Raw genomic sequence first — 27,722 nt, 5'->3', positions numbered from 1 at the left:
TCAAGGGAGGGGCAAGTGCCTGCAGCCAGCAAGTCCCCGCCCCAGAAAGCCGGAAGCATCTCCACAGTGACCCCAGGGACACAAAAAGTGACGAAAGCATCCATGAGTAATCTTCCCCATCCACCCCAGGCATCTCTGCCCATCCGCCTTGGGGCACCTGTTCAGCTGCCCTCCAACCCAGTGCTCAAGATCTGCTTCCTCAAACCCACCCACCAATACAAAATCACCCACCCCAAAGAACCTGAAGTCGAATGTCACACATTAGGCCCTAAACAGGGAGCTAGAACTCAATGCTCTGTTTTGTTTTTATGAGGAAATTTCCACAAGAACATTTCATTTATTAAAATAATTCCTGTAAACTCTTTCGGAATAATAAAATTCATTTTCCTTGCTTGAGTAGCATGGTAAGTGGAAGTACTTTTATTTCAAGGCACCATAAAATGAGTCTCTCTAAGAACACCTCTGCCTCCACATGTGAAAATCCTAAAAGAAAGAGAGAAAAAGAAAGAAAGAAAAAAAAAAACCTCCTCATGGCGATCATGACCATCCACAAACTTTTGTTAATTTTGACTGTTCAACAGGATGTGGGTTACGGGGGGTGGGGGGGGGCCAGACACCACTATTATCATCAACAACCCTTAGAACAGATCCCCCTGCTCAGGCCCCAGAAGGGCAGAGGGATGAACTGAACCCAAGTGGGGCAGGGGACCTTCAAAACCCCAAATCCCCATAAACGCGGTGGCTCTGGCTGCCTCCGCCCCCCTCACTTCTCCTCCTCCTCACTCAGGTTGGCATTCCCCTGGCACGTGGACATCAGCTTGGTTTGCAAAAGAGCCGCTAGTTTTTTGGATGTCTTTTTGAGAAAGGCGCTGCCCGGGTGGGCACTGTTCACATGCAGGTACAGGTCCTCCTGGGTGGGACCCGTGTAGCCACAATCCTCACAGACGTAGAGCTTGTCCCGGCGTTGCTTGTAGGCATACTGCTGCTGCACCCCGTGGATCTTCTTCAGGTGGGACTCCAAGGAGCAGCGCTGGGTGAAGGCTTTGTTGCAGATATCACATTTATAGGGGCGAATGCCTGTAAGGTCGATGGGCAGACACATCACCAGTGGGTCACAGCCAAGCCAGAGCCTCCGAACCATGAAGCCATTTAAAAACATGATGCACAAAAACGAAAACAAAAACCATGATGCACAACCCAATAGCAAAAAACCAAACCGCCTGGTTCAAAACTGGGCAGAGGAACTGAATAGACCTTTTTCCAAAGGAGGCATGCAAAGAGCCAACAGGTACATGACAGGGTGCTCCACACCGTTGATCGTCAGGAGAATATGAATCACCTCCCACCTGTTAGAATGATTACCATCAAAGACAAGAGATAGCAAGGGTCCTTGAGGATGTGGAGAAAAGGGAACCCTCGTGCACTGTTGGTGGAAATGTAAACTGACACAGCCATATGGAAACCAGTATGGAGGCTTCCCAAAAATCAAAAATAGCACTATCACGTGATCCAGAAATCCCACATCTAGGATATATACTCAAAGGAAATGAAAAGAGGATCTGAAAGGCACATCGGCACACCCGTGTTCACTGCAGCATTATTCACAACAGCCAAGAACATGCAAATAACCTCAGTGTCCACCAACGAATGAATGGATAAAAAAGATGTGGTATATTTATACAATGGAATATTATTCAGCCATGAGAAAGAAGGAAACCCTGCTATTTGCAACATCATGGATGAACGGTGAGGGCATTTTGTGAAATAAACCAGACGGAAAAAGACAAATGCTGCGTGGTACCACTTATGTGTGAAAAGTCAAACCCATAGGAATAGAGTGGATAAACAGTTGCCAGGAGCTGAGGGGTAGAAAAAACAGGGAGAGAAAAAAAATCAGCCTGACCAGGGATTCAACATGAGAAAAATGATTAAGGCAGGAGACAAAGTATGTCTACAAGGGTTCGATGCAAACTTAGCAAAGAAACACCACCTGGCTTTGGGAGGAAGGGTTTTGACTTTCCCACTTGTATGCCTTACTGTTTTGATTTTATAGTGGGCAGAGTAAACCTTGTTTTTATTTTAGTTGCGGTTTTCCTGGGAACAGACCCCGTGAAAAGATCCCAGCAGCGCCTGTCGGTGAGTGAAGAGGTGGGGCAACGAGAGGAAGGAGCCCTACAAGGTGGGGACAGCAAGGCGGTCACTGCTGTGGGCGACCAGAGTCCACTTCCACCGGACAAGGTAGAACACTTACCTCTGAGTCATCCTGCCCCTCACGGCTAGGGTCTTCCCCTACCCCCGCCCCACTCCAGCAGCCTGTCAGGGGCCGTCCCTGGGGGGTGCCGATTCTCCTTCCCTGTCTTGTGCCAGCAAGAACACTCTCAGGCAGAGTTGCAGGTGTGGGCAGCTGCAACGTGGATGGGTGTGCCCAGAAATGGCAGGAGCCAGGGGTGTGGGCGGGACATGGGTGGCATCTGCTACGGTTATGAAAGCGTTTCCAAACTAGATCTCATGCTGGCCTTAGCAATAGGCTAATACCAGTGGGGCTTGTCTTCTAGATAGAGAGTTCCCATGTGCCATCTCCACCAGGGAGCTCAGCCTCATGAAAGCACAGACCTCCCTATTTCCACTAAGAGCACTCATCCTGACTGTGAGGGCAGAAAGTCACATGAACTGATGTAAGTCAGACCTAACGTAGGCTCTAAAGGGCGAGTATTGCTGGGGTACGGGGAACAGATAGGGGGCGGCCCCCACAGTCAGACCATCTTAGAGCCCAGAGGCCAGCTGAGCCATCCCCTACAGGAATCCCCAAAGCCTGAGATGCAAAATTTAAGGGCATGCCAAAAATTCATTGGTCAAGTGAGATAATATTTCAAAAATCGAAGCACATTAAAAAAAATCCACAGGACCCAGTTATCAAAATCTTAAACAAGGACAAGACCCAACAGTGCCATCCTGGAGCTTGAGGCAAAAGGAAAGACAAGCACTCTATGTAGATGTTTTCATGTATTTTTTAAACGGTTATTCTTTTCCCCATAATGTGCTAGCTGTTGAAAAAAATATACTGAACTGAAAAGTAGCTGAATTAAAACTCACATTTTAAAATGTTTAAATATTTTTTTTTACACAAAAATGGAATTTATGATGATTTTACTATCCTGGCTTTAATGGAAGCAAACTTATCCAAAGATATTTTCAAAATCTACTTTTTTAGCTTCAAAATAATCTGGAGGATTCCTCTATGTTGGTGCCTACAGCTCGGTTTCATTCCTTTTCACAGCACCATGGTGTTTTGTTGGACGGCTATATCCAAATGCCATCTTTCACAAGCCAGAGACAGACTGACTGCCTTGTACAACCAGGTCCTCACGCGTGCTCCTCGGGCCAACAGTCAAATTGCGTCCCCTGGGAGCTTGTAGGAAATGCAGAGTCCTAGCCCCTCCCACCCCACACCCGCCCCGACTGAATAAAATGTGGAGTTGTGGTCCTCAAACCCAGGGGGCTCATCAAAACACAGATTCCACGCCCCAGCCCTGGTGTTTCCCTTTCTGGGACAGGGCTGAGACTCCTGCGTTTCTAGCGTGTTCCCAGGTGATACGGAGGCTGCTTGTCCCAGGACCTCTTTGGAGTCACCGGTCTAAGGCCTCGCCAAATGAGGTGTGACCAAAATGAACATTTGAATAGACCCACTACCAGCAAGGAGATTGAATCAGTAATCAAAAAACTCCCAACAAACAAAAGTCCAGGACCAGATGGCTTCACAGACAAATTCTACCAAATGAGGCATGAGGACGGCACTTTGGGGTCTGAAAGCAGCTCTGGCCCCAGTATTTTCTCTTCCAGGTTAAATGTCCCCACTTCCTTAATGGTGGCTCATGGAGGGGGGCCGAGAGAGCCCCTCCTGTTCACGAAGTGCGCAGATGATACGGGAACTTGAAATGGAAAAAAATATTCCCCCCACCCCCATCCAACCACCTGAACAAACCAAATCGCTTCCATTTCTCATGCAGTCCACGTCCAGAAGCACGCACGTGAAGCGTATCCTGTAACACTCAAGCAGAATGCAGGTCGATCTTATATTCCACACATTCTAGAAAACTGCCAGAAGTTAAGAAACTCCTTTACAATTCTCGGCATTGAGCACATAATAGGTGCTCAGTAAATAATTTTTAAACGAAGGGATGAATGAATGAACCCCTACTGGCCCGGAGAAAGAGATTTAAGAAACAAATTTAAGGAACAGGGCTGCTTTGGGTTTCATGCTCGAGCCCTAGAGGGCTCTGTATCTCTTCAGGCTTTCTGGGCCGCAGCAGCAGCTGGTTCCCCCACCCTCTGGCAGAGCAAGCAACAAACCTGATTTCAAACCCACAGCTCATCACAATAGAAATTCACCCAGAGGGGCGCGTGGGTGGCTCACTCGTTGAATGTCTGCCTTCGGCTGGGGTCATGATCCCAGGGTGGTGGGATCGAGCCCCTCATCGGGCTCCCTTCTCAGCGGGGAGTCTGTTTCTCCCTCTCCCTCTGCCTCTGCCTCTCCCCACCCTGCTTGTGGCACTCTCTCTCTCTCTCTCAAATAAATAAATAAAATCTTTTTTTTTAAAAAGAGAAATTCACCCAGAGACCCGTTACTCCTTTCAATAGTTATTGGAAGTAACCCGCTGCTGTTTTACATCCAAATTGAACATGTGGGGAGAAGAGTGCACTTACCCCCGACGAGCTCCTAGGCCCCCCAGGAAAGGAAGCTTCCAGTCCTGCTCTAGGAAGCCCCGCCCATCAGTGACCCAAAAAGGTGATCTGAAGTGGCTGCTGACCAGGGCTTTGCCAGATCCCTGGCCCCCCAGCAGAGGTGAGCGTGCCAGGAGCGCATTTCCTTCTGCATCCAACAGGTCAGCCAAGCACCTTCCATGGACAGAGCACCCAACAAGGCCCGGCCATGGACAGAGCACCCAACAAGGCCCGGACAAGCAAAAACTAGAGATTCCAGAGCCCTCCATCATCCAGACTATATAGAAAGAATGGGAATGACCACGGCGGGTGGGCTTTGCCCCGGGAGGGTGGGATGTGAGCCTGGCTTGGAGGACAGGAGACTCGCAGACACCAAGATGGATGGAAGACAGCAGACACCGAAAACTCCAGTTCGGGCAATTCTGACTTCTGCACACGCGCTTCACGTCCCTTCTCTGGAAATAGGACATTCATCCATCACTCACTGGTGCAAGCAGACACTGTCATGCAGCAGCCCCCCGGGTGACCCTTTCTGGGCTTGGGAACAAACCCCTGCCTCCTGGAATCCCCATCCCGCCATGAACTCAGGGGTGGGTGGGAGATGAAGGTGGCCAGAGAGGACCCCTGGGCAAAAGAGACTGATGCCAGGGCCTCCCCAACTTTGGGGACTCACCCACCTTAGCGCTCTGGAGCCAAGGCCAACCTTGTCCATGTCCGGAGTGGGATACCGGAACTGGAAAACACTACACCCTACCAGACATCATTAACCTACTGACACCACAGCCAAGAGTCCGAGGCTTCTGAAAACCCACACATCACACACCTGCTTCTCATCACGTGAGCCCATGATAGACGGCTGAACCCCTCCAAACCTCAGTTTCCTCACCCATAAAATGGGGATAACACTCATACCCCCTTGTTAGGTTGCTCTGGGGATTAATGGAGACACCACCTGCAAAAGGCCCAGCACGTATTCCGTACTCAGTGGATACAGCTCCGAAGAGTTTACAATCCAGCTTAACAGAACACGGATATGCTCTATTCCTCAACTGGCTGGTGGGCACATATGGAGTATTTGTCTTTCCATTGGCTCTAGATGTGCACTTTTTGTATTTGCATGCACTTTGGGATGTATTATTTATTTCACAGTGGGAAAAAAAAGGGGGATAATTGTTTTCAATGTGGTCATTAGGTGCCTGGTGGAGAGACCTCCTTCGCCGGCAACCCTTTCGAATGTTGTGCTTTATGGCCTCTGTGACCTCATCCAAAAAATACTGCATTGGGTTATGCAAAAGGATTTCTTCTCTTCAAATTTTCTATTCCTATTACCAAAATCAAGCTTCATATCACACATCTCCAAACAAAATTCTTCGCTACTGGTGCTTTCTGCTTGCTCTCCTTGCCGTAGCCACGAGCTGCACTACTGAACTTGATACAAACATGAACTTCAGCAAGAAGCTTTTTACAGGCCTCCTTGTGGGAGTGGGTATTTAGGGCAGCCTCCCTGGGAGGCAATGTGGCCATGCCCACCAAAGATCACCATGTGTCTACCCTTTGGCCCCCTTCAGGGAAATTATCTACCGAAAGATTCACACAGGTAGACAAAGTATGTGTAAGAATATTCGTGGTAGTCTGACATTTAAAAAAGGAAGGAAGGAAGGAAGGAAGGAAGGAAGGAAGGAAGGAAGGAAGGAAGGAAGGAAGGGAGAAAGGAAGGAAGAAAAGAAGGGAGGGAGGGGGAGGGAAGGAGGGAGGAAGGGGAAGGGGAAGGGAGGGAAAGAAAACCCTGAGAATGGAAACAAGTTCATCAGTTGGGACAAGGGGAAATCATGGTGCCACCAAATTTGAAATTGTCATAATCTCATATTAAAAAATGCTCTGACAACTATTAAAAAGAGGTATGTCTGCCCATGCTGATATGAAATGATGTCCGAGATATATATGACATGAGAAAAGCAATGTGTATTAACAACTTGGGGGGGGTGGAAATATTAAATGTTTGCTTTCAGGTGTGGAACTTTTAGGGCTTGGCAGGGGGAGGAAGGCTTACTTTTTTTTTCTTTCACTTTTTCCCCTTTTCATAATATTTCTTTAGCTAAAAAGTAAGTCAAAATGAAATAGAGCAGTGACAGCCTGATGAGCAAAGGAGGTGATCCCACCAGACAGCCTTGAACTCCCTAGGGGTGGAGTTTACTTTCTTCTTTTTCTGCCATCTGCCCCAGTCCAAACTTCTCCCAATCTGCATCCCCCCCCCCCAGTCAATCCTTCCCTGTAGGCTCCACACAAAGACTCCATTGTTTCCTCTTCTTCAATCAAGATGGGATTTGTTTGCCTTCCAGTCCCTCTCAATGGGCCCGATGGAAGATAAGGCCAGAGGGCGTCCCAACGGGTGGGGCAGATACCGAAGCTTGGGCCTGTGCCCCCTCCCCACTTCCCGGCGCTCAAAATCTGCTTTCCTCAGCTTCTTTCTCTGGAACTCAAGAAGCTTCCACAGGAATGCCAAGCGCCTTGACCAGACTCCTTTATTCCAGTGTCATAAAGTTATAACCAACATGGGTTACACCTCATTGGCACAACCCCCTAAAGGCTGCACTGGAGACCCCACAGATGCATGTGCCCTTTTCGGCTGTTGACAGTGGCTTACACTTTCTTGTCTGCATTGGCTGGAGTCTCTGACTGAATAAGTAGCCATTTTCCAAACAAGAAAAGTAAGACTTTCAATAAATGCCGTACTTGTCTGAAGGGCCTGGCACATCTGGCCATACCAGTCAACAATGCCCAGGCCACACCTCACGCGCCGTGGCCTCGATGAATGTGGTTCTGCCTCTCCAACAAGTGCCCAGGGCCCACTGGTGGTGCCGGCTCCCGAGCAGTGAGGTGGGGCACTTGGTGCTCAGTCCGGCACATGCAAATGCCGGGTATTACGTTTTATTCTAGAATATGGATCCCATCCTACCCCCCCACCCTGAAAAGTGAATCATTTCCTTCCATGGATGCATCCCAGCTAGTTCAACCTAAACATTTAAACAAATCCAAAAGAATCTTCTCTAAAAACAGGCCCGTGATGTCTTCCACAGGCAGTGAACTGAATATACATTCATTTCTTTTTTTTTAGGATTTTATTTATTTATCAGAGAGAAAGAGAGAGAGCTGGGCAGAGGGGGAGGGGCAGAGGTAGAAGCAGACTCCCTGCTGAGCAGGGAGCCCGATGTGGGGCTCGATCCCAGGACCCCGAGATCATGACCTGAGCTGAAGGCAGACGCTTAACCAACTGAGCCACCCAGGCATCCCACGTTCGTTTCTTTAAAGCTCATGGCCCCCTCTCTCTATTTTGACAAGAATCTCCCACACTGGCCTCAGTGGTCCTGTCAACTCCACTTAAATAGAGCAGTTTCCTCTACTATGTGTGTAGTGGATGCTGCTGGTCCCTTTGCAGACCCCCTTTCTGAGCCAGTGCTTCATTCTGCATCTATCATGTGTGTGGGCCGCTAACAGCTCCCGGCTGTCCCCTTCTCCAAGGAATGGGCACTGGGCAATGAGTTTCCAGCCCAGGGAAGACGCAGCCCTCGGCTAATGTCTCACTGACACTGAAGTGTCCCCCACTTGCCTATAGTGCTGTTCACACCCAGAACCCCTGGGGCACCAGGCTGAGGCCACATCTCTGCTCACCCCCTGCCCTGCCCTGTCCTGCTCCCCACCCCCCTCCCTCCAGGTTTCCTCTGACCCCTCCCTTAAGAAATCTTTTTTTTTAAGATTTTTTTTTTTTTAATTTATTTATTTGACAGAGAGAGAGCACAGATAGGCTGAGCAGCAGGCAGAGGGAGAGGGAGAGGCAGGCTTCCCGCTGAGCAGGGAGCCCGATGAGGGGCTTGATCCCAGGACCCCGGGATCATGACCCGAACCGAAGGCAGATGCTTAACCAACTGAGCCACCCAGGCGCCCCAAGAAATCATATTATAAGAATCACCATCTCAGAATCTGCTTCTAGGGAATCTGACCCCAGACAATCTGGATTGAAAATAGCCCCTTACTTGCTAATCTATTTTCACAAAATGTTACTTTTTGTGCATCAGTTTCTGTCTTCCAACCTTGAATCAGATGTCATTTGACTAACATCCCCCCTCCCCATCACACACACACACACACACACACACACACACACACTCTGAGTTACTTTTTTCTTGGTGAAGTCATCCAAAAAAAAAAAAATCTTAATCTTTTCTTTCATCCACTTGGATATTAAGGTAAGACATTTACAGACTCTGGTTTCCCTGGGCCTCTTTCAAGATGTCTCCTTGTGTTCTGAGTCTTTCCTTAGCTGCCCTGTCCCTCCTAGCACAAGACAGGAGGAGATGGAGGGAAGGAGAGATTAGTCCTGGCTCTCTAAGCCACTCTCTCTGCCCACCTCATCGATACGGTAGCTATAATTCTCAAAAGAAGGGTCCTGCGATCCCAGGAAGTCTTTAAATTAGTCAAGACCGGTCCAATCAGACTCTAAGCAAACACAGCCTTCACTCAACTGCTGTCTACCGTATCTGTGTTCACATATGTCTGCTTCTGGTCTAAATACGTCTACTTGCAATCGTTAATAACATAAATCCAAACTTCATGTCTTAATCAAGACCCAAACTCGCAGAAGTCTGGTAAGATCTTTTGGAATCAGGGAGGTTGTTTACAAGAACTTTGAAAATGTTTGAGAACCCCAAAGTTTTGCTTTTTACTGACTAACCGTTTTGTGCAGAGCTGGAGAGATGGCAGCGCAGGCCCCTCCCACCAGGACGCCATGGCAGCCCCTCCTGCTGCGGGCGTGGCCGCATCCCCAGAGCCAGGAATCCTTTTTCCGTTCGCTACTGCCTAATTTGCCAGTAAGCCCTTTGCTCCTCGTTCTGGTCCCTTACTACCTGGAGGCACATCTCCAGCAGCAAATAAACCAGGGCAGGAAAAACAGGTTCAAGACATTTCCATAATTCTATTTGTTGATCACTTTAAGAGTCAAATTATGTTTGAAAAATTTTTAAATCATTACCTGTAGATTCGATTCGATCTTATAGTCAATGCTGTCCAACAAACATTAAAATGCAAGCCACTTGTAATCTTAAAATGTCCAGTTGCCTCATTAAAATAAGTAAAGAGGGGCACCTGGGTGGCTCAGACTGTTAAGCGTCCGACTCTTGATTTCGGTTCAGGTTATGATCTCAGGGTCGTGAGATCGAGCAGGCTCCGTGCTGGGTGTGGAACTTTCTTAAGATTCTCTCTCTCCTGGGGCACCTGGGTGGCTCAGTCGTTAAGCGTCTGCCTTCAGCTCAGGTCATGATCCCAGGGTCCTGGGATCGAGCCCCGCATCGGGCTCTCTGCTCGGCCTGGAGCCTGCTTCCTCTCCCACTCCCCCTGCTTGTGTTCCCTCTCTAGCTGTCTCTCTCTGTCAAATAAATAAAATAAAATCTTAAAAAAAAAAAAAAAAAGATTCTCTCTCTCCTTCTCCCTCCGCCCCTCCCTCCCTACCCCGCCCCAACCCCGCCCCTGCACATGCGCGCTTTCTCTCGCTAAAAACAAAAACAGGTGAAATTAATTTCAGTGATATATTTTGTTTAACCCAGTGTATTCAAAATATTACCATTCCAATGTGGAATCAACATTAAAAACCGAGATGTTTTACATTCTTATTTTGCATTAAATCAAAATCTGGTGTCGGTTTTACACTGAACACCACATCTCAATGGGACCAGCCACATGCTGGGGCGCTCTGCGGCTACCCGTGGCCAGGGGCTGCTGTACCGGCCAGGATGGCTGCAGCTTTCCCCCTCCTAGATGCCTCCCCTTCATGGGGTAAACCGTGAGGGTCTTTAGGAAAGCACTAGGTGGAAGGCATTATGATTCACCAACTTCAGTAATTTCCAGCCCCTCTATGAGTCACTAGAAATGTCACCTTTGAGGAGCCAGAGATGGAGGAGCTCAGGAGTCTGAGATGCCGGCCATCTCCTTCCTTGCCCACTCTTGTGGGTATCTTGGCACCACTGAACACACACACTCAAGACTCCCATGCAACCTGCCCACCCCCAGGCTGCAGTGTGCAGTCTGTGCCAGGCCTGAGTGCCCCCTCACCTCACCTTCTTGCAGGGCAAGCAGGCTTCCAGAAACTGGTGAGGCCCCAGCCTCGGGGAGAAACCTGAGTGAGGAAGGCACTGGGAGGCAAAGGGGACGAGAAGGGGACTGACAAAATGGAAGACCATGAACTCTAGCACCAGCCGGTCTGGTTCCCAGCTCCACCACCTATGGTTATCTGACCTCCCTGAGCCTCGTCTCCTCGTCCGTTACGTGGGGCTCGCTGACTCCTTCGGGTTGAGATAGCAGCCAAAGTGCTGAGGGCCTGGCATGGAGGAAAGTGACCACTCGTGGCTTGCTGCCATCTGAAGAAGCTGTGTCACCCTCTGCAGGGACTCCCAGCCTCTGCCAAGCCACCCCCCTTACTTGCTAACTCTTCTTGTCCCTAAGAGGACACTGCCAACACCCTGCCCCCACCCCTGAGCCTTTCACTGGGTCACCTCAGTTCCAGCAAAGTCAGTGGCTTCCTGCATCTCTCTGCTTGAGGAGATTCCCCAGGAAACACCAGAGATCTGCAAGGAGCTGGGGGAGGAGCTGCCTAGGAAATGAGGGTCCCAGGATGGACCCCTATCAATGAGGGACAGGAATTACTGGATAAATACCCCAGCTTCCTCACCCCGGAGCAATTCTGCAGTGCATTCTACATGGTTCTTCAGAGGGTCCCCAGCGGGGTCGAGCCCCTGTTGCCCACAGTGATAACCTGCTCATTAGCTTGCTCTTATTGGCTGTCTTCCCCTCCCCATCTCCCTTCTGTAGCCCCTCACTGTGCTTCCTGAGATCATCTCTTCAAAAAACAGCTTACACCCAAATCCTTGGGTCAGGGTCTGCAACCGAAACCCACAGGAGCCCCACCAGCCCACCACTCCCACAGCATTCTCCTTGCCCCAACCTAGGGTGCCAGCCTAACCACACAGAGATCAAACTTTTACTGATTCACTGGTGCTAGGGACTAAAAAAGAAGCCTTACAGCCAGACCCGGGAGAGTTCACACTACATGATTCCATTTCTATTACGCTCAAAACCAGACACAGTAATTAATGCTGTTCCAAGTCACACAAGTGGTGCCTCTTGGAGGGAAGAGGATAGTGACACAGGGAGGAGCGGTGACTTCAGGGGGCTAGACGTACAGTAGCCCCCCTTATCTGTGGGTTTGCTTTCAGTGATTTCAGTTACCCATGGTCAACCACAGTCCAGAAGCAGATGATCCTCCTGCTGACCTAGCTTCGGAAGGTCAGTAGTAGCCTAATGCTACGTCATTCAGCTCGCTTCATCTCATCACGTAGGCATTTTATCATCTCCCATCATCGCAAGAAGGGTGAGTATAGTATGATAAGGTATTTTGAGAGAGAGAGAGACAACGTTCACTTAACTTCTATTACAGTATATCTCTGTAAGTGTTCTATTTTATTATCAGTTCTTGTTGTTAATCTCTTACTGTTCCTACTATATAAATTAAACTTTATCAGGTATATATATATATGATATATAGGGTTTGGTACTACCTGTGGTTTCAGACATCCACTGAGGTCTTGGAATGTATCCCCATGAATAAGGGGGACTGCTGTATTCTGTTTTTTTATCTCGGTGCTAGTTACATGGGTGTGTTCACTTTGTAAAAATTCCTTAAACGCGTCAAACTCTACACTTATGATTTGTGTGCCCTTCTGGATGCATGCTACGTTTAAATGAAAAATCCACTTGAGAAAAGGTATTTTAGAAGGAAAAAAGGAACTTCTAAGTATGCCAGTCCACTCTCTCAGGTGGAGGACACTCTTCCCAGGCCGGGGAAACAGCTCCTGGCGAGCACTCTCAGAACACAACGGTGGGATAAGGGCTATACAAGAAATCTGAATACACAGGATCAGAGAAGGGCCCTGTGTGAGGACTGAAGAGCTGGGATCTCCATCCGGAGGGAAGAGTGGACACTGTCCTATTCCACCAAGATGCCAGAGGGAACCCCAAACTCTGAAAGGACTTGAGGATCAGGAGACAATCTATCGTAAATTCTATGAGGCTGTAGAGAGAATGGGTCATGAGTAGGATGGGGCTGAATGGTTAGGACGGGATGGGTTTACCTGAGATGAAATGGGATAGGACGGGACAGGATGGGGATTTGAAGATGGGACCCAGATTGTAAGGAGCTTACATGAAGTCCATCAAGATGAGGAGTTTGGATTTCATCTCACCCAGAGTTGGAGAATTTTCAGAAGGGAAATGGCATCCTTAGAATTATCCTCAAAAGATCCCTCTTTTGAGGTGTGGAACTGTGGGCCTCAAGGGGAAGCCTAGAGGCCAGATGTGTCTAAATTAAAACAAATGATGCCTTAACCAGTCAGAAGGGCTGGAAGAAGAGGCCAATGGGCACCCCTAGGATCCTCTGTGAATTGAGCTGGTAAGGACCCAGATCCATGCTTCATAGGTCTGGAAACTGAGGAAGGACCACGGGGAGGAAGACACTTGCCAGCCTCACATAGGAGCCGAGCATTTCCTTCTCTTCGAGCTCTCAGGAGCTCATTCTGAGACTGGCTTATATCCCAACAAAGGAGCAAAAGACACCACCAGTGAGACCACAAGAATCCATTCCAGCAGTCAGCCAGATGATGGCTGAACTATGCCCCCGGGGAGCCTTGTGTCAGACTTCACAATTCTGAGGACACTTCCAGCCAGTGATGTGTCTTGAGGGGCCCTAGAACTTGGGCCATTACCACATCATACAGAGGCGAAAACAGCGTCAGCAAAGGTCCTTGCCTGGCCCAAGGTGACTCAGGGGGCTGGTGGCACACCCAGGAGGTGAGCCCAGATGCACTGGCCTCAGACGTCCCAACCTGCCGTCTTTCCAGAAATACCACACTGCTCCACGCTCCCGATGTGGTTCTCTGGTGGCCAAGGGGCAGGAGCTCCGTGGGCCAGAACCGCAAAAGCAAGCGCGAGGCCCACGCCCCCTCCCCTTCCTCACCTGTATGCGTGCGGACGTGCCTCTTCAGGTCGAAGGTGTCATTGAAGCCCTTGCCACAGAAGGTGCACAGGTGCCTCTTCACCTGGTTGTGGCACTTGAGGTGGCGGTTGAGCATGCGCTGCAGGCGGAAGGCCTTGCCGCACAGCTCACAGCTGTGGGCCGCGGGGTCGCTGCACGTGCCTGTGGTGAACTGGGACAGAGGGGGGTGTGTGTGAGGGCCCTGGGGCAGGCGGGCGCAGCTGGTGGGCTCAGCCCGGGGGGCACACCTCCCTGTGTGTCTCCAGGCTTGGCCAGGCTGGGGCTCCTGACCCCTACAACTTCCAAGCAGGTTTGGGAAGGAAATGGCTGGAAGCTCCTCCCCGCGTTCATTCCCCCCCTCCTTCCTCAGAACAGACTTCTGATTTCTGGGCACAACGGCCCCCAGTTGAACATCTACAGCAAGTCACGGTGGCGGGACTAGTGGGCCAAGGGCATATACCCCTTCTGTGGGGGAAGGGGGAGCCCTCTTCCTCCTCTGCTCCTTCCTGCTGGCCAGAACTCCAACAGCCACCCTGGACCATCGAGGGGAAGCCAGTGCTGAGGATGGGAGAGCAGGAAGAAAGGAGTCCAGGTCCCAATGAGGTACAGAGTCCCCGAAGACAGACACAGCCGATTCCTTCCTCCCTGTGCCTGCACGCTGCTCCATCCATCAGGAGATTGGAAACCCTTTCCTCTCCCCTGGGATCTGGGCAGGGCCTGTGTAAGTTCTAGGTCTTAAGACACTTTGCAGCTGGGGCGCCTGGGTGGCTCAGTCAGTTGAGCGTCCGACTCTTGATTTTGGCTCAGGGTCGTGAGATCGAGACCCACTCGTTGGGGCTCCGTGCTGAGCAAGCATGGAGCCTCCTTGGGATTCTCTTTCTCCCTCTCTCTCTACCCCCCCCCACCAACGTGTGCGCTCTCTAAACAAACAAACAAACAAACAAACAAAAACAAGAGGGAGAGAGACTATGCAGCTTCTACATGTTCCCTTTTGGAAGCGAGCTGCCATGTAAGACATCCAAGACCACCATGCCGTGAGGAAGCCCAAGCAGCCATGTGGAGGGCAAGACCACTGGGAGAGGCACTGAGGTGCCAGATAAAGCCTCACTGGGCCTCCCAGCCCAGCCCACGGCTGCCATCAGTTAAGTGACTCTGGCCAATGCCACCCAGGGTACAGCTACCTTGCTGGGCCATGCCCTAGCTCCTGACCCACCAAAGTATGAACTCCTAAAATGATCATTTTGGGAAGTGACTTGGTCAGAATCCCACAGCTTCATTCTCAGCAAAATAACCAAACCCCAGGCCCTGGGCTTCCAGTCCCATGGGCCCTCAACCATGTTTGCCGCCTCTAAGGCAGAAACTTGAATCTATAATTAAATGGTGAAAAACACCAGAGCTGATATATTCATCAAAGTTTTCCTAGCTACCAAACCAAATCGAAGCTTGAGCCAATTGCTCTGCCATTTGTAAAAGGGCCTAATAACCTGATTTTCATACGAACATCATTAACAGGAAGAGTTGATCCTTGCCTGGCTCAACACCTCCATAGCCTCCAACACCCTTCCGCCTCCCCCCGCCCTCGGTATTGCCCTCCACTAAGTCCCAGCTCAAGTGCTCCCTCCCTGATGCAGCTTCTCCGATTACTGCAGCTTCTGCCCAAACTGTTTTCTGTAGCCCTAAGACCAGGGCCCTCAAGCCCCAGTGTGCACACAAGTCCCCCGGGGGTCTGATTCAGCAGGTGTGGTGGAGTCTAGATGCTGCATTTCTAGTCAGCTCCCAGGAGATGCCACTGTGGCATGGATTGTACCGGACACATGAGGCTAGGGTATGGCCCTCACACAGTTCAGTACGCTATTCCACTCGTTCCAGAGGGTTCCATCATGCACAGATGTTTCCTCAGTGTTCACCTTGTTTCCTCAAGTAAACGCCTTTGCAGAAGTCAGCAAGTGTTTGTGCACATTCCTGCCCCCCACCCCCCAAGCTCAGACTCAGGCCAGGGCACCAAGAGTGTTGATGGGCAGTGGTTCACAGTGGCAAAATACAAAGAGACTTGGGGAAGGCACAAGACCCCAGAGCACAGTTTTTCGGTCGGCCTCCTCGTCTGTTTGGAGCTTAATTTGTCTCAGCCGACATACGGAGTGCCCGGTCTGCAACAGGCCCTGTACTCAGAGCTGGAGGCAGCACAGTCACCAGGATGGCGTGTCCCCAAGAAGCTGCCAGTCTAGTGGGGAAGCAGACCCATCAAAAGGCCACTGGTATCTGGGAAGCTCCGGGAGCAATGGACACCTTGGAGAGGCACCTACCCCAGACGTAGAGTATGAGGGAAGGTGCTTCCGAGGAAGTGAGCTCACTCCTCAGCCAGGCAAAGATGAGGAGGAAGAGAAGGGCAACCGCAATGAATATTTCAGAAGTGGGCAATGGGCAACAGGGAGACTGCGTGTGGTTCCACATGGCTAGCCTGAACCCAAGAGAGCAGTTAATGAAAAGAGCTGGGGTAGCAGGGCAGGGCAGCGTCCTCCTTGGGGCTCTACCTTGGGGCCCTAAAGAAACTCAGTTCTATTCAAAAGGCAGAGGGGCCACTGGAAGGCACACAGGAGGATGGCCTCAGGGGTTGGGTTGTTGACCCAGTGGGTTGCCACCCTGGGCCTCCAACTGCTCAAAGCCCACCTCTGTGTCCTCCAAAGGGGTAGGGCTTGGTCCTCGTCCTGAGGGAGACCCAGCTGAGCCCAAGACTTTCTTATTTCTGTCACCAGGATGGGGCAGGTCTTTTCTCCTTGCCTAGAAGTCCCCATTCTGGGCATCGCAGCCCTTGAAGGGATGTAAAAAGACTAAATATGACCCGGGGTGCCTGGGTGGCTCAGGTCACATTCCAGGGTCCTGGGATCAAGTCCCGAGTCGGGCTCCATACTCAGCGGGGAACCTGCTTCTCCCTCCCCCTCTGCTCCTCGCCACTGCTGGTGCTCTCTCTCTCTCTCTCGTGCTCTCTGTCTCAAATAGATAAATAAAATCTTAAAGAAAAAAAAAAAAGACAAATATGACCCAAGTCTTGGCAAACCGAATACCTGGAGTTTCTCAAGGCCAAGTCTACACAGGAGAAAGGTCACTGAGAGCTGGTGAATGCCTAATAAAACAGAACACAGACAACTGACCCATGTAGTTTGATTAAGAACATGCAAAAAGCTAGAACTCTTCCTGCAGAATGTTCTTAAGGACTTGCCAACTTAGAGTCCAAACCTGAACTCCTGTTTACTTTAAGCCTTTTGGTAAATTCCTATTTTTAAAATGCTCTGCATGTAATATGGATACCTTCTATTACAGTCCAGGATGAAAACCTCAAATCACTGGCATTATTTTGTTTGAAAAGAATAAAATCTTGAAGGGTAGAGAGAAAGGAGGTTAGTGACAACTTAAGGGAGTGCAGGGCCAATGGATCATCTGAGCAAGATACAGAAAGCCTTTTAACACAGGGGAGAACATGAGGATGGGGGAGGAGACTGGGGACTAAGCAGTTTTCCTCTGGTTTTCTTGTAACAAAAATAGAAATTCTCCAAGTGTACGTCAACATAGGCAAATTTCCCATTTCTCCATCTTCATATACATCCCCATTCCACAGGATGGCAAACTGAGCCAGCACCAAGGGGCTCATTTAGGGAATCCATGAAGCACTGTTTGCCACCTCTCTCTATCTATGACCAACCCAGCACCCGGATATTAAGGAATTATATTTGAAGGCTTAAAAGGGCCTTGTTGAAAGATGTAAAGTTAATTAAATGGCAAAAGACCATGGCTGATGTAGCCAGCTTCTGCCAGACTATTTCAATCCTCAGAAAGGAAAGACTATTTGTAGGATAAATTCCTAAATGTGAAATTTATCCCAGAGTATACTTCACATGGCAGGTGCCCTGAAATTCTGTCTGTAATGGCAAAAGACCAGGAACTACCTATAAGTCCATCAATAGGGGCTTTAAAAAGATGGTAGAACCATATAATTAAAGCATCTAGAAAAAGGAAACAGTGTCAGCTGTCAGACACGTGATCCAGCCCAGTTAAGCCCCCAGAAGATTCCAGTCGGCTGCCATTTGACTGTGACCACGAGAGAAACCTCAGGCAAGAACGGCCCAGCTAAGCCCAGTCATTCTACAGAACTAGAATATAGAATAATAAATTAGGCTGCTAGGGGTGCCTGGATGGCTCAGTCGGTTGGGTGTCTGCCTTCGGCTCAGGTCATGATCCCAGGACATCCTGGGATCGAGCCCCTTGTTGGGCTCCCTGCTCAGCAGGGAGTCTGCTTCTCCCTCTCCCTCTTCCTCTGTCCCTCCCCCCAACTCCGTGCTCGCGTTGTGTGCTCTCTCTCTCACTCAAGTAAATAAAGAAAGTCTTGGGGGAAAAAAAAATTAATAAATTAGGCTGCTAAATGTGGGGTTATCTGTGAAAGTGCAATAGGGAACTGGAACAGTAAGAGATGTATCACAATCTCTCCAGAGCACAAGACCTGCCACATTTCCTAATGTTCTCTTCCAGGATGGGCTGCAGGATACAGACAACACATCTGATTCCTGGAATGACATCCCATGGGCCAGAGCACCAGCAATCCCTCCCCAGGTCACTGGGTCATCTTTACAATGTTTACAGAGGTTTATACCTAACACCTGACCTCCTAAAAGTTCAAAATAAGGTTAACCAATCATACCTTGTTACTCCACTTTGCAAGTAGTAGACCCAAACTAGTTACATCTTGGCCTTCTTGGTTACAAAATGAACAGACAAGGAATGCTGAGGATCAAATAAAAACCTATACCTTCCATCACCCACTTGTGGGATGTCATTTAATATCCCTGCACCACCATTTCCCACGTGTTAAGTATGATAAAATGGCGGGGCACCTGGCTGGCTCAGTCCGTACAGCATGTGACTCTTGATCTCAGGGTCGTGAGTTTGAGCCCCACATTGGGTGTAGAGATTACTTAAAAAAAAAGAAAATGAGGGGCACCTGGGTGGCTCAGCCAGTTAAGCGTCTGCCTTCAGCTCAGGTCATGATCCCGGGGTCCTAGGATTGAGTCCCGTATTGGGCTCCCTGCTCAGTGAGGAGCCTGCTTCTCTCTCTCCCTCTGCCTCTTTCTCGATCTTTCTATCTCAAATAAATAATACAATCTTTAAAAAAAATGATAAAATGGTATTAGATGAGCCATCTTCAGCAGTATGAAGATCTAAGGGCAGAGTCTTTTTTCCTTTTTCTTAAGTTCAAGCCCTGCTCCGCCACTTACAGTCTGTGGGGAGTAGGCAGGTTACTCCCCCTCTCTAAGCCTTAATTTCATCACCTATAAAATGTGGACAGTATCTATATTTGCCTCTCAGGATTGTTAAGGAATTAAATAAGAAAAGCTAGTAAAAAAGACCTGGAGGGGGCGCCTGGGTGGCACAGTGAATCAAGCCATGAACTCGGTTTTGGCTTTCAGCTCCAGTCACGATCTCAGGGTCCTGAGGTCGCCCCGAGTCCGGCTCCATGCTCAGCGTGGAGTTTGCTTAAGACTCTCTCTGCCCCTCCTGATTGTGCTCTCTCTCTCTTTCTCTCTCAAATGAAATAAATAAATCTAAACAAACAAACAAACAAACAAAGGACCTGGAGGTCAGTAACTCGTAACTCATAGACCAGATCCAAAGTTCTGTGATCCTGAATAAAAGGTAATTGGTCAAAATCTCTTGTTTCTCTGTTGCCCTTTTGAATTTCTCTCTCTCGGATGGAAAAAAAAAGGGAACTAACCTTCACTATGAGCTGCCAACCCTCAGTCCTTCATCCACGACTCTGAAATCCAAACAGCTCTGAAAACCAACATTCTCACATATCTTCCTTTGGCAATACAAGTGGGCCCGAGCAGACACAGAGCTAGGCAGACTTTATCCCATTTGGTGTCAATATTCATGTGTTTTGATATGAAAATTACTAATGTGTTTAATTATAGGGTACTGCTCCAGCCCTGCTGGGGGTGGTATATACACCATGCTACCTTCTGGAAAAGCTTAACAGTTTCACCCCTAATCCAAAATTAACACTTCGCAAAAGGCTTATTAATGAAATGGGGGAGCTACCATGGATGGTGGGAGGTGACATCAGTCTGGGGATTCATTCAGGGCAAGAAAGATGAAGAGAGACTGAGTGATTCTCCAACCCCATGGCTGGGGGGCGCTTTCTTGCTTGCTGTCCTGTTTTCTGCAGGATCTCGACTTTCATTTTAAAAAACACACAGGTTTCCCTCTAGTTCTTCTAAAAAACAGGTCTTTGCAGCAAAAACAAACCGATCATTGTAACAGGGCTGTTGAAAACTGCAGGAGTGTCTGGGGAGGTAGGGACTTTGGCTGGCCCTCTGACCAACTTCAAAGCTGGCTAAGGTCACTTACCTGTCAAACTTCTAAAGAAAAAAAAAATCCTTTATTTTCTGTTGATGCTTCCCCCAGACAAGTTTATTAAATTATTAATGGTCCTATTTCCTGTGGCAGAGTACCATGAAGGTGGTGGCCATTTGGATAAGATTTCCATTGACACATTTGCTATGCTTCAGCATTAAAACATGCTAAGCAAGGGGCACCTGGCTGACTTAGTAGGTAGAACATGGGACTCTTGATCTTGAGGTCATGAGCTAGAGCCCCATACTGGTCATAGAGATTACTTAAAAAAACAAAAAAACAAACAACAACAATGACAAACAACCATGCTAAGCATATTGCCCGATTCCCTTGGGATAAAAAATTCCCTCCTGGTCCCTGTACCACTCACTTCTTTAGGGTTCACAACTCCACTATATGGTAGAATGGAGAACCTTTTCAAATGCAGAGATAATGAAGAGAATACAACCTTATAATCCAGAAAAAAACTGAGGCTCCAAGAGAGCTAAACTGCCCTTGGTCACATGACTTGTAGGTGCCCACACTGAGATTTTGGATGTGGCCTGTTATCTGCGAAATTTGTGCCTACACTTCCCCTAGACAGGTCCATGGATTTGGGCATGATGTGGGGGAGAGAGGGGGGATGAATCCTATTGTTTGTCTCATATCATGGTGAGCAACAGCTTCATGTCAGACCGTCAACGCTAATGGCTGAAGTGTCAAAGACACCTCCCACAATGCAATACAATAAGCCTAAAAGGATCCTTGGGTTGGACTTTGCTACTAAAAACTGTGTCAAATTCAAGGAAACCCCTCTGGGCTTTCCCCTTCTTTCCTTGAAAATGAGGGGATTGGACCACACAAGCTTTAAAGGTCCCTGTAATGAATCCTACGGATGGACACTCTTCTTAGCATCTCTTCCTACTTTTTTCTGGTGGGCCTTCCTGTGCTGCAGAGGCTAAAAAGCTACAAACTACATTTCCCAGACCCCCTTGCAGCTGCGGGTTTTAGATGTGACTTGGGTTCCACCAATTTACATGCACTATCAGGAGATTTGAATCTGGGCCTGAGTTAAGTGGACAGAGCATCATGATGCAGGAGCAGGCACCCGGAGAGGCAGTCAGCTATAGCTCCCTTAATGGCCCAGTTTTCTGCAGTGTGGCTCTGGGATTATAGCCTGGTCTTTCTTTAGTCCATTCATTACCCTATCATTAACCATGCTCAGCTGAAGCTAACTACCATGGATTCTGTTGTCTACAACTAAACCCACTTCACCCATGTTCAAAGTAAAAGCCAGTGCAATTAACACTTATATGGTTCTCCTCTTTTTCCCCTCTTAATTAATTTAGCCTTTTTTGAGCATCTATTCCAGGTATTTTCCGAGATCTATGTTCCCTTCTTGCTTCCTATTTCCTTCCAAATGCTGTCATTTACATCCAGGGACGGCTGACCCCTCCCCCCCCACACCTGTATTTCTGTTCTATGTTGACCTATGTCCTCCTATGAGTCAGGCATTACTGTACCAGATGCTGGGGATACAAGCCCAGTAGGAACGTTCCCTGCCATCGGTGGGTCTAGAGTCAAGAAGAGGAGGAGTCTGGTCAGCCAAATGTCAGGCACATGGTCAGTGAGTTACAAGGGGGGTGGGGGTGAGGGGCAGCCAATTCTGCCTCAGGAGATAAAAGACAATAGGCAAGGAGTTAGGGACAGAGCTTATGTTCTCTTCCAAATATCAAATGGATGGGTTTTTAAAAACCACTTAAATCATGATTCACAACAATATTTTAAAAATAAACAAGTTGGCCATCGCTGTAGAATTCTGGTGAACCAACAGATTAGCTTGAAAACTGGTAAATAAAGGGAATCTTATTTGGCCTTTCCTAAATGAACTGCCTCACTGGGAACCAAACAGCAGGTGAGAGGAAATATATCTCTATACAAGAGTACCGGCTAAGAAATGAAGGACAGAATATCACAACCCCTAATAACCTAAAATATTTAGACCCTGAGTATCAACAGCGGCTCATATCACAAATATTGTGCGCTTCCTGATGTTAATAGATGACCCTCCCCCGACATATTTTTTAGCCAAAATAAATACACCTGAGCAAGCATCTAAAGCAGTGTTGTCCAATGACAGAAATGTTCTAATCTGCACTGTCCAATACAGTAACCACGGGTCTCATGTGGTTACTGAGCACCCGAAATGTGGCTCGTGCAACTGAGGAACTTAATTTTTAATTTTACTTAGTTTAAATTTAAATAGTCACATGTGACTTTGGCTACCAGAGTGGGCAGTGCAGCTGCAGACCCAACTACCCGTTTAGAGAAAACACAGAAGACCAAGGAGCGTTAGACTCCGTGCTGATGCATTCCTCAAAATCCAGATTGTTAGCAACTCTCCAAGGAAATTACTCATCTCTTCAATAATTAACTTGTAAGGACATGGAAAAGAGATGGAGGGAACATGGACAAATTATGAAAGAACTGAAAGATATGTCAATCAATTACAATGTGTAGACATTGTGTGGACCTGATTCAGCAAACTGAAAAAAATATGAATTTATGAGACAATTAGCAATGCGAACACCGCTCTTAATGTAGGTGTGATCATGTATTTTGGCCTTTACTACAGGCACATTCTGAGGTATTTATGGTTGAAGTAATATGATAAATGAGATTTGCTTCAAAATCATGTGTTGGGGATGGGTAGGGGTTGGATGGGCAGGAATAACCATGGATTACTGGTTGTTGGGGTGGGTGACAAATGATGGGAAGAAAGGAAAAAGACTACCACATGTTCCTACGTCTGGCAGGACTCGAAGACTTGGACTACAGAGCCAGGTAAAAGACCAAAAATACTTCAGAAGGAATCCTACACTCAATTCCTTTTGAAGTATCCTTGGGAGAGGCCAAAGGACGAGAACAGAAGGAAAAAGGGGGAGAAGACAGATTCACCTGCTACTCTACACTTGCACCTGGGTCCCACCAGCCACTGAGCCAGGAAGGAAAAATGTCCGCCAAGTAACTGATTTAACTTCAGAGTTACTTAGTTTCCGATAAGCCTTCAAAGGAAGGGCAATGGTGATCAGGGTTTCTGGGGGTCTCTGCCCCGCAGCTGGAGTCCTGTAAATGGGACCAGCACAAAAGAGACTTAAAGCCACCTGGATCTGTCACTACCGCCTTCTTAGATACACATGATCTCTCCACCTCAATCTGTTTGGAAAATTACTGAATCCTCAGTAGTAGAGACAATTTTGCAAACTGCCCTGAGGCACACAGTCATAGGCAGATAGGCTGGAAAAGGCCAGTTTCCTAACCAGCACCTACAACTCCTTTCTAGAGCCACTCACCAGCACAGCCGGATTGGCAAATCCCTTGTCCCCACTGTAGGCAACAGAGTACTGGACCTTAAGGAAACCTGCCATACATAACTTTTAGCTAACTCCCTACTGGCAGTTTACACATGCACAAAAGTGCTGGACACTCTGCACCCCTCATTGCATCGAACCAACCCTTCTGAGAGGCCGATTCTATTGCTTTTCCATCTTACAGGTCAGGGAAACGAAGACTCAGAACAGATAATGTATCCCTAATACAGCTGGTAAGATGGACCCAACTGAGGTCTTCCTTCTCAAAACCCTTCCAGAACCCCTGCTGTGCCTGTGCAGGAGAATCCACACCTCTTGGCGCGGCCCCTTCATCATCTCGCCCTGGCCCAGCTCCTCAACTCCCACTCTTCTCTCTGACCCTACCAGGTCCATTTTCCATTTTCAGGCACTAGGACTTTGAGTCCTTTACCTACTCAAGCTTCGGGCTCAACCCATGCCACTGCCCTAAAGCCCGCCTCTCCCTCTTCTCCACTGCCCTCAAATCCACACCAAGAAACCTTCCCCGGCTCAGAATGTATTACATCTTTGCTTGTGCTTTAGCATTCCCTTTGCTGTAACAGAGTTAATAATATTTGTGTCTCTCCACCAACCCATATAATTCTAGCTAGAGCTAATGGGCACCTACCACGTTCCTCTCTTCACTCATTTATTATGTTTACCACTCTATAAGGGAGGTATCATTATTATTCCCATTTCACAGACAAGGAAACTGAGGCCCAGAGGGATTAGCAACCTGCCCAAGATCAGGCAGCTAAAAAGTGAGCCTAGAGGCTTAACTGTTACTGTCAGATGATTCTAGAACACCAGGCAGGGAACATCTTTATCTCCTGGCTGCCTGGCACACAGCAGGCACTCCATAATGTTAGATGGGACATTGCCTCTCTGCGGGGCACTGGCTCAAACCTGCCCCTCCCCTAGTCCTCTGAGCCAACTGCTCAGGGGGTGTCTTGAAATCATTCAAACTCAGTCATTATGCATCATATATGGGCCTCATACTGCATTGGCATTCCTTTTCTTCTGGTTAAGAATTAAGAGAGCAGCAGGTTTTGCATAGAACTCTAGAATTAGGAAATATGCTAAGTCACAGGCGAATTGGACAATCATTTGAAAACGGCCAATACCACAGAAGATAATTCTGGAGGCTTGGAGTATCTTAATACCAAAATGTCTCCTATTTTCAGATGGAGGCTGAGAGGGAAAAGGAATCTAAACATCCTCAGTAAATAAATGGAACTTCTCTGGAAGCTGTGCTAGGGTTGAGGAGCTAACACTATACCCCATCCCCCAGCCCAGGGGCAGCATGTAGGCAAGATCATAGAAATAAGATTGTGGTTTATTTATTCTTTAATCCAGGGATCCATGGGGCTGTTTGCCTGGGACAAGAGACAGCTCCTCAAATGTTGGTTAAGGGACTGGATCTTTCTTCCCTGCCACTTTCTTCCCAGGGTAATCTGGGAAATTGGGGGACAGAGGGGCAAACTGACTACAGTCAATCCCAAAACAACGTTGCAATTGTCCTTCCAGCCTGGTGATAAATATGCAAGTGGGACACTTTGTAGAATTTCCTGGAGGGCAGAGCTACCAGCCTCAGGCAAACTGTCCCCTCCCACTTAACCCCATCTGGCCCAGAAAAGCCTCAGGCCAGCTGACTTTGAACCTCAGCAGTCAACTTTAACACCAAACAGCTTGCGCCGTAGCAACCTTTAAAGATGTCTTTCCAGAGGATTTCGGCTCCAGCCTCTAGCCTCAATTCATAACCAAATGCACCCTAGCCAGCCCCCAAGCCAAACCCCAGGAACCAGTAATATGCATAGGGAGGGATGGCCTCGCCCAGGAAAAGTAACCTAGTCTCGCCCAATCCACAGCAAACACTAGAGTTCCTCCTCCCCATCCTCCCATCCCCCGCCTGGGCAGCAGGGCTGCAGGACCGCCCTGGCGCGCGCAAGAATTCTCGCCCACCACCCAGGGCCTGGAGCCCGCAGAGTCCCACCAGGCTAGGAAATGGGGTCATGTGATTCCTAAAACACCACTCCCTGGCTCCAGCTGACTAAGTAAGTGGAATGAGATTCCTTAATCTTGCGGGTAACGGATACATTTGAGCAGGCGATCATGGAAGTTCTACCCAGAAAAGCCAGATGAATGTCCCGATAAGATGTCGCGTACAATTCTAGAAGACTTGGGGGGGGGGGGTTGAAGAATGATAATGCAGGGTAACAAACACTCCAACCCACTGGGGGCGGGGCACTGAGGCAATTTGCAGTTGAACCCCTTTATCCATCAGTTTAATTCAAGATTTGAGAGAGATGACAAATTTAAAGTGCCCAGCACAGACCTGCAGTCTAACGGGCACTCCATAATTGTCAATGGGAAGAGCTGTTATTGTGAGAGGTCCACTGTGTGCCAAACTGTCGCCACTGCCTCCAGAACGCAAGGAAGTGTGTGAAACTCGGAATTCTCATAGCGCTAGGAATGCGCCGCAGAGAATGGAATTCCTGAGAGCCTGGGTCCCTCCTTTCCGAACCCGGGAACCCCGACGGCCTGGTGATTCTTCAGGCTCTGCACACAGAATGGGCTGCTGGAGGGAGGAAGCTGGGCCTGGGTCTTTTAGGCAGTTCCAGAGGCCACCCCCGCGGACCGTGCCCGCTCAGGAGCCGGCCTCCAGGGCTCAGCGGCGCTGGCCGCTGGTTACCCAGCAGACAGGAGGACGCGCAGAGCCGCCCTGGCCGAGACCCAGAGGCAGGTGCAGCAGCGGCGCAGAGGGCGCGCGCGGTGTCCGGGTGCCTGGGTGCCCGGGTGCCCGGGTGCCCGGGTGCGCGGGCGGGCGCGGCAGGGAGGGGCGCGGGCTCGCGGAGCCCGACGCCAGGGCGTGGTGCAGGTGGCGGCGGGGGGCAGAGTCGACACCGTACCTTGATTTTCGACCTGGCGACCGGACGCTGCATCGCCGCCAGGTGTCCGCCCGGGCCCTCGGCTTCGCCGGGCTCGGGGATTTCGCGCTCGGGGGCGCGCGGGGACGAGCTGCTCTCGGCGCCTCCAGGCTCCCCCGCGCTGCTGCTGCCGCCGCTGCTGCTGCTGCCGCCGTCGCTGCGGCAGTCCTCGGGGGGGTCGTGGAGCAGACGGCCCAGGCCCACTGCGGAGGAAGGGGCGGCGCCCCGACACACAGACACGCGGCGTCAGGCCCGGGCGTCCGCGGCAGTTTGACCTGCGGGCGGTGCCGCCGCCGCCCCGCCCTGGACCTGGGCACCTGGCCAAGTGGGCAACACGCGGGGGTGGGCGAGCGGGTCCCCGGCTGGGCCTCCGGAGCGAGCACGGGGTTCGGGGGGCGGCTCCTCGGTCCCAGTCCCCGCGCCCACAAGGAACCGAGGGCCTTCGGCGGCCGCGGACCCCGCGCGCCAAGTTTCCTCTCTCTGGGATAGGGGGTTAGGAGTCTGACCTCAACCCACCTAGCCCGAGGGGCTGACGGATCCCGGTGCAACCCCATGAGGACATGGGGCTGAGAGTAACCCCTACCGGCCTTCCGTCTCCCCTCCAGGTTCACCCCGGCCCGCGCGGCAGCCAACGGTCCCGCCGCCGGGCAATTACCGGCACCCACTAGGGGGAAGGGGGCGCAGGGCGTCCCGGGTTCCCCAGCCTCTCACTCCCGGTCTTCCCGCTCCTCAAGGACCCCCCTCCCCGCCCGCCCCGAAAGAGGGGGGCATGGGGGTGGGGAGTCCAGCGCCCGCCGAGGAGCCGAGGGGACCCGACCACCCCTGCCCCCACCCCGGGAGTCCCGCGCCCAGGCCCGGCCCCCGCGCGGCGCTCACCTGGGATGTAGGTGTCTGCCCTTTCCTCATCCGGGAGCTCATCCCAGCTGCGGACCGAGACCCCCGGGCTCCTCCTCTTCACCAGGAAGACTTTGGGCATGGTGTGGCGCCCCCTCCCCGGCTGGCGGCCCCCTCCTCCCGGCTGCTCCCCGCTAGAAGCTGCGGCAGGGACTCGGTCCCCGGCTCCCGGCGGCCAGAGCCCACCTTCCCGCCTAGCCTGCCCTCTCCCTCCGCCCCCCGCCGCGGCGCGGCCCAGGCCTCTCCCCCGCACGCCCGGCGACTCCCAGTCTCCAGGCTCAGCGACACCTATGCCTTAAATCGCGGGTGAGACCACGCCGAGGAAAAAGTTTC

At 50.0% G+C, this 27,722-nt stretch overlaps 1 protein-coding gene across 1 annotated transcript; it reads right to left on the bottom strand.

Annotated features, from left to right (window-relative positions):
• Nucleotides 1-318: 318 nt before the first annotated feature.
• OVOL2 (ovo like zinc finger 2) lies at nucleotides 319-27,471 on the bottom strand. The gene is made up of 4 exons (XM_021700703.1): nucleotides 27,372-27,471; nucleotides 26,478-26,698; nucleotides 13,781-13,970; nucleotides 319-1,077 (listed from the first exon to the last, which is right to left on the bottom strand). The coding sequence occupies exons 1-4, from the start codon at nucleotides 27,469-27,471 to the stop codon at nucleotides 764-766; spliced, it is 825 nt and encodes a 274-aa protein (XP_021556378.1). The 3' UTR covers nucleotides 319-763.
• Between the last annotated feature and the right edge of the window lie 251 nt (nucleotides 27,472-27,722).

Source organism: Neomonachus schauinslandi, chromosome 10, assembly GCF_002201575.2.
Source record: "Neomonachus schauinslandi chromosome 10, ASM220157v2, whole genome shotgun sequence".
In the NCBI taxonomy this organism is placed as follows: Eukaryota; Metazoa; Chordata; class Mammalia; order Carnivora; family Phocidae; genus Neomonachus; species Neomonachus schauinslandi.
The sequence above is the reverse complement of the archived record's forward strand: the minus strand, read 5'-3'. Positions and strand labels throughout refer to the sequence as shown.

Coding starts and splice junctions, on each gene's coding strand:
- OVOL2 (XM_021700703.1), bottom strand. CDS start 27,471: ATGCCCAAAGTCTTCCTGGTGAAGAGGAGGAGCCCGGGGGTCTCGGTC. Junction 26,699..27,371: donor GGCAGACACCTACATCCCAG/GTGAGCGCCGCG, acceptor CTTCCTCCGCAG/TGGGCCTGGGCCGTCTGCTC. Junction 13,971..26,477: donor TCGCCAGGTCGAAAATCAAG/GTACGGTGTCGA, acceptor CCTCTGTCCCAG/TTCACCACAGGCACGTGCAG.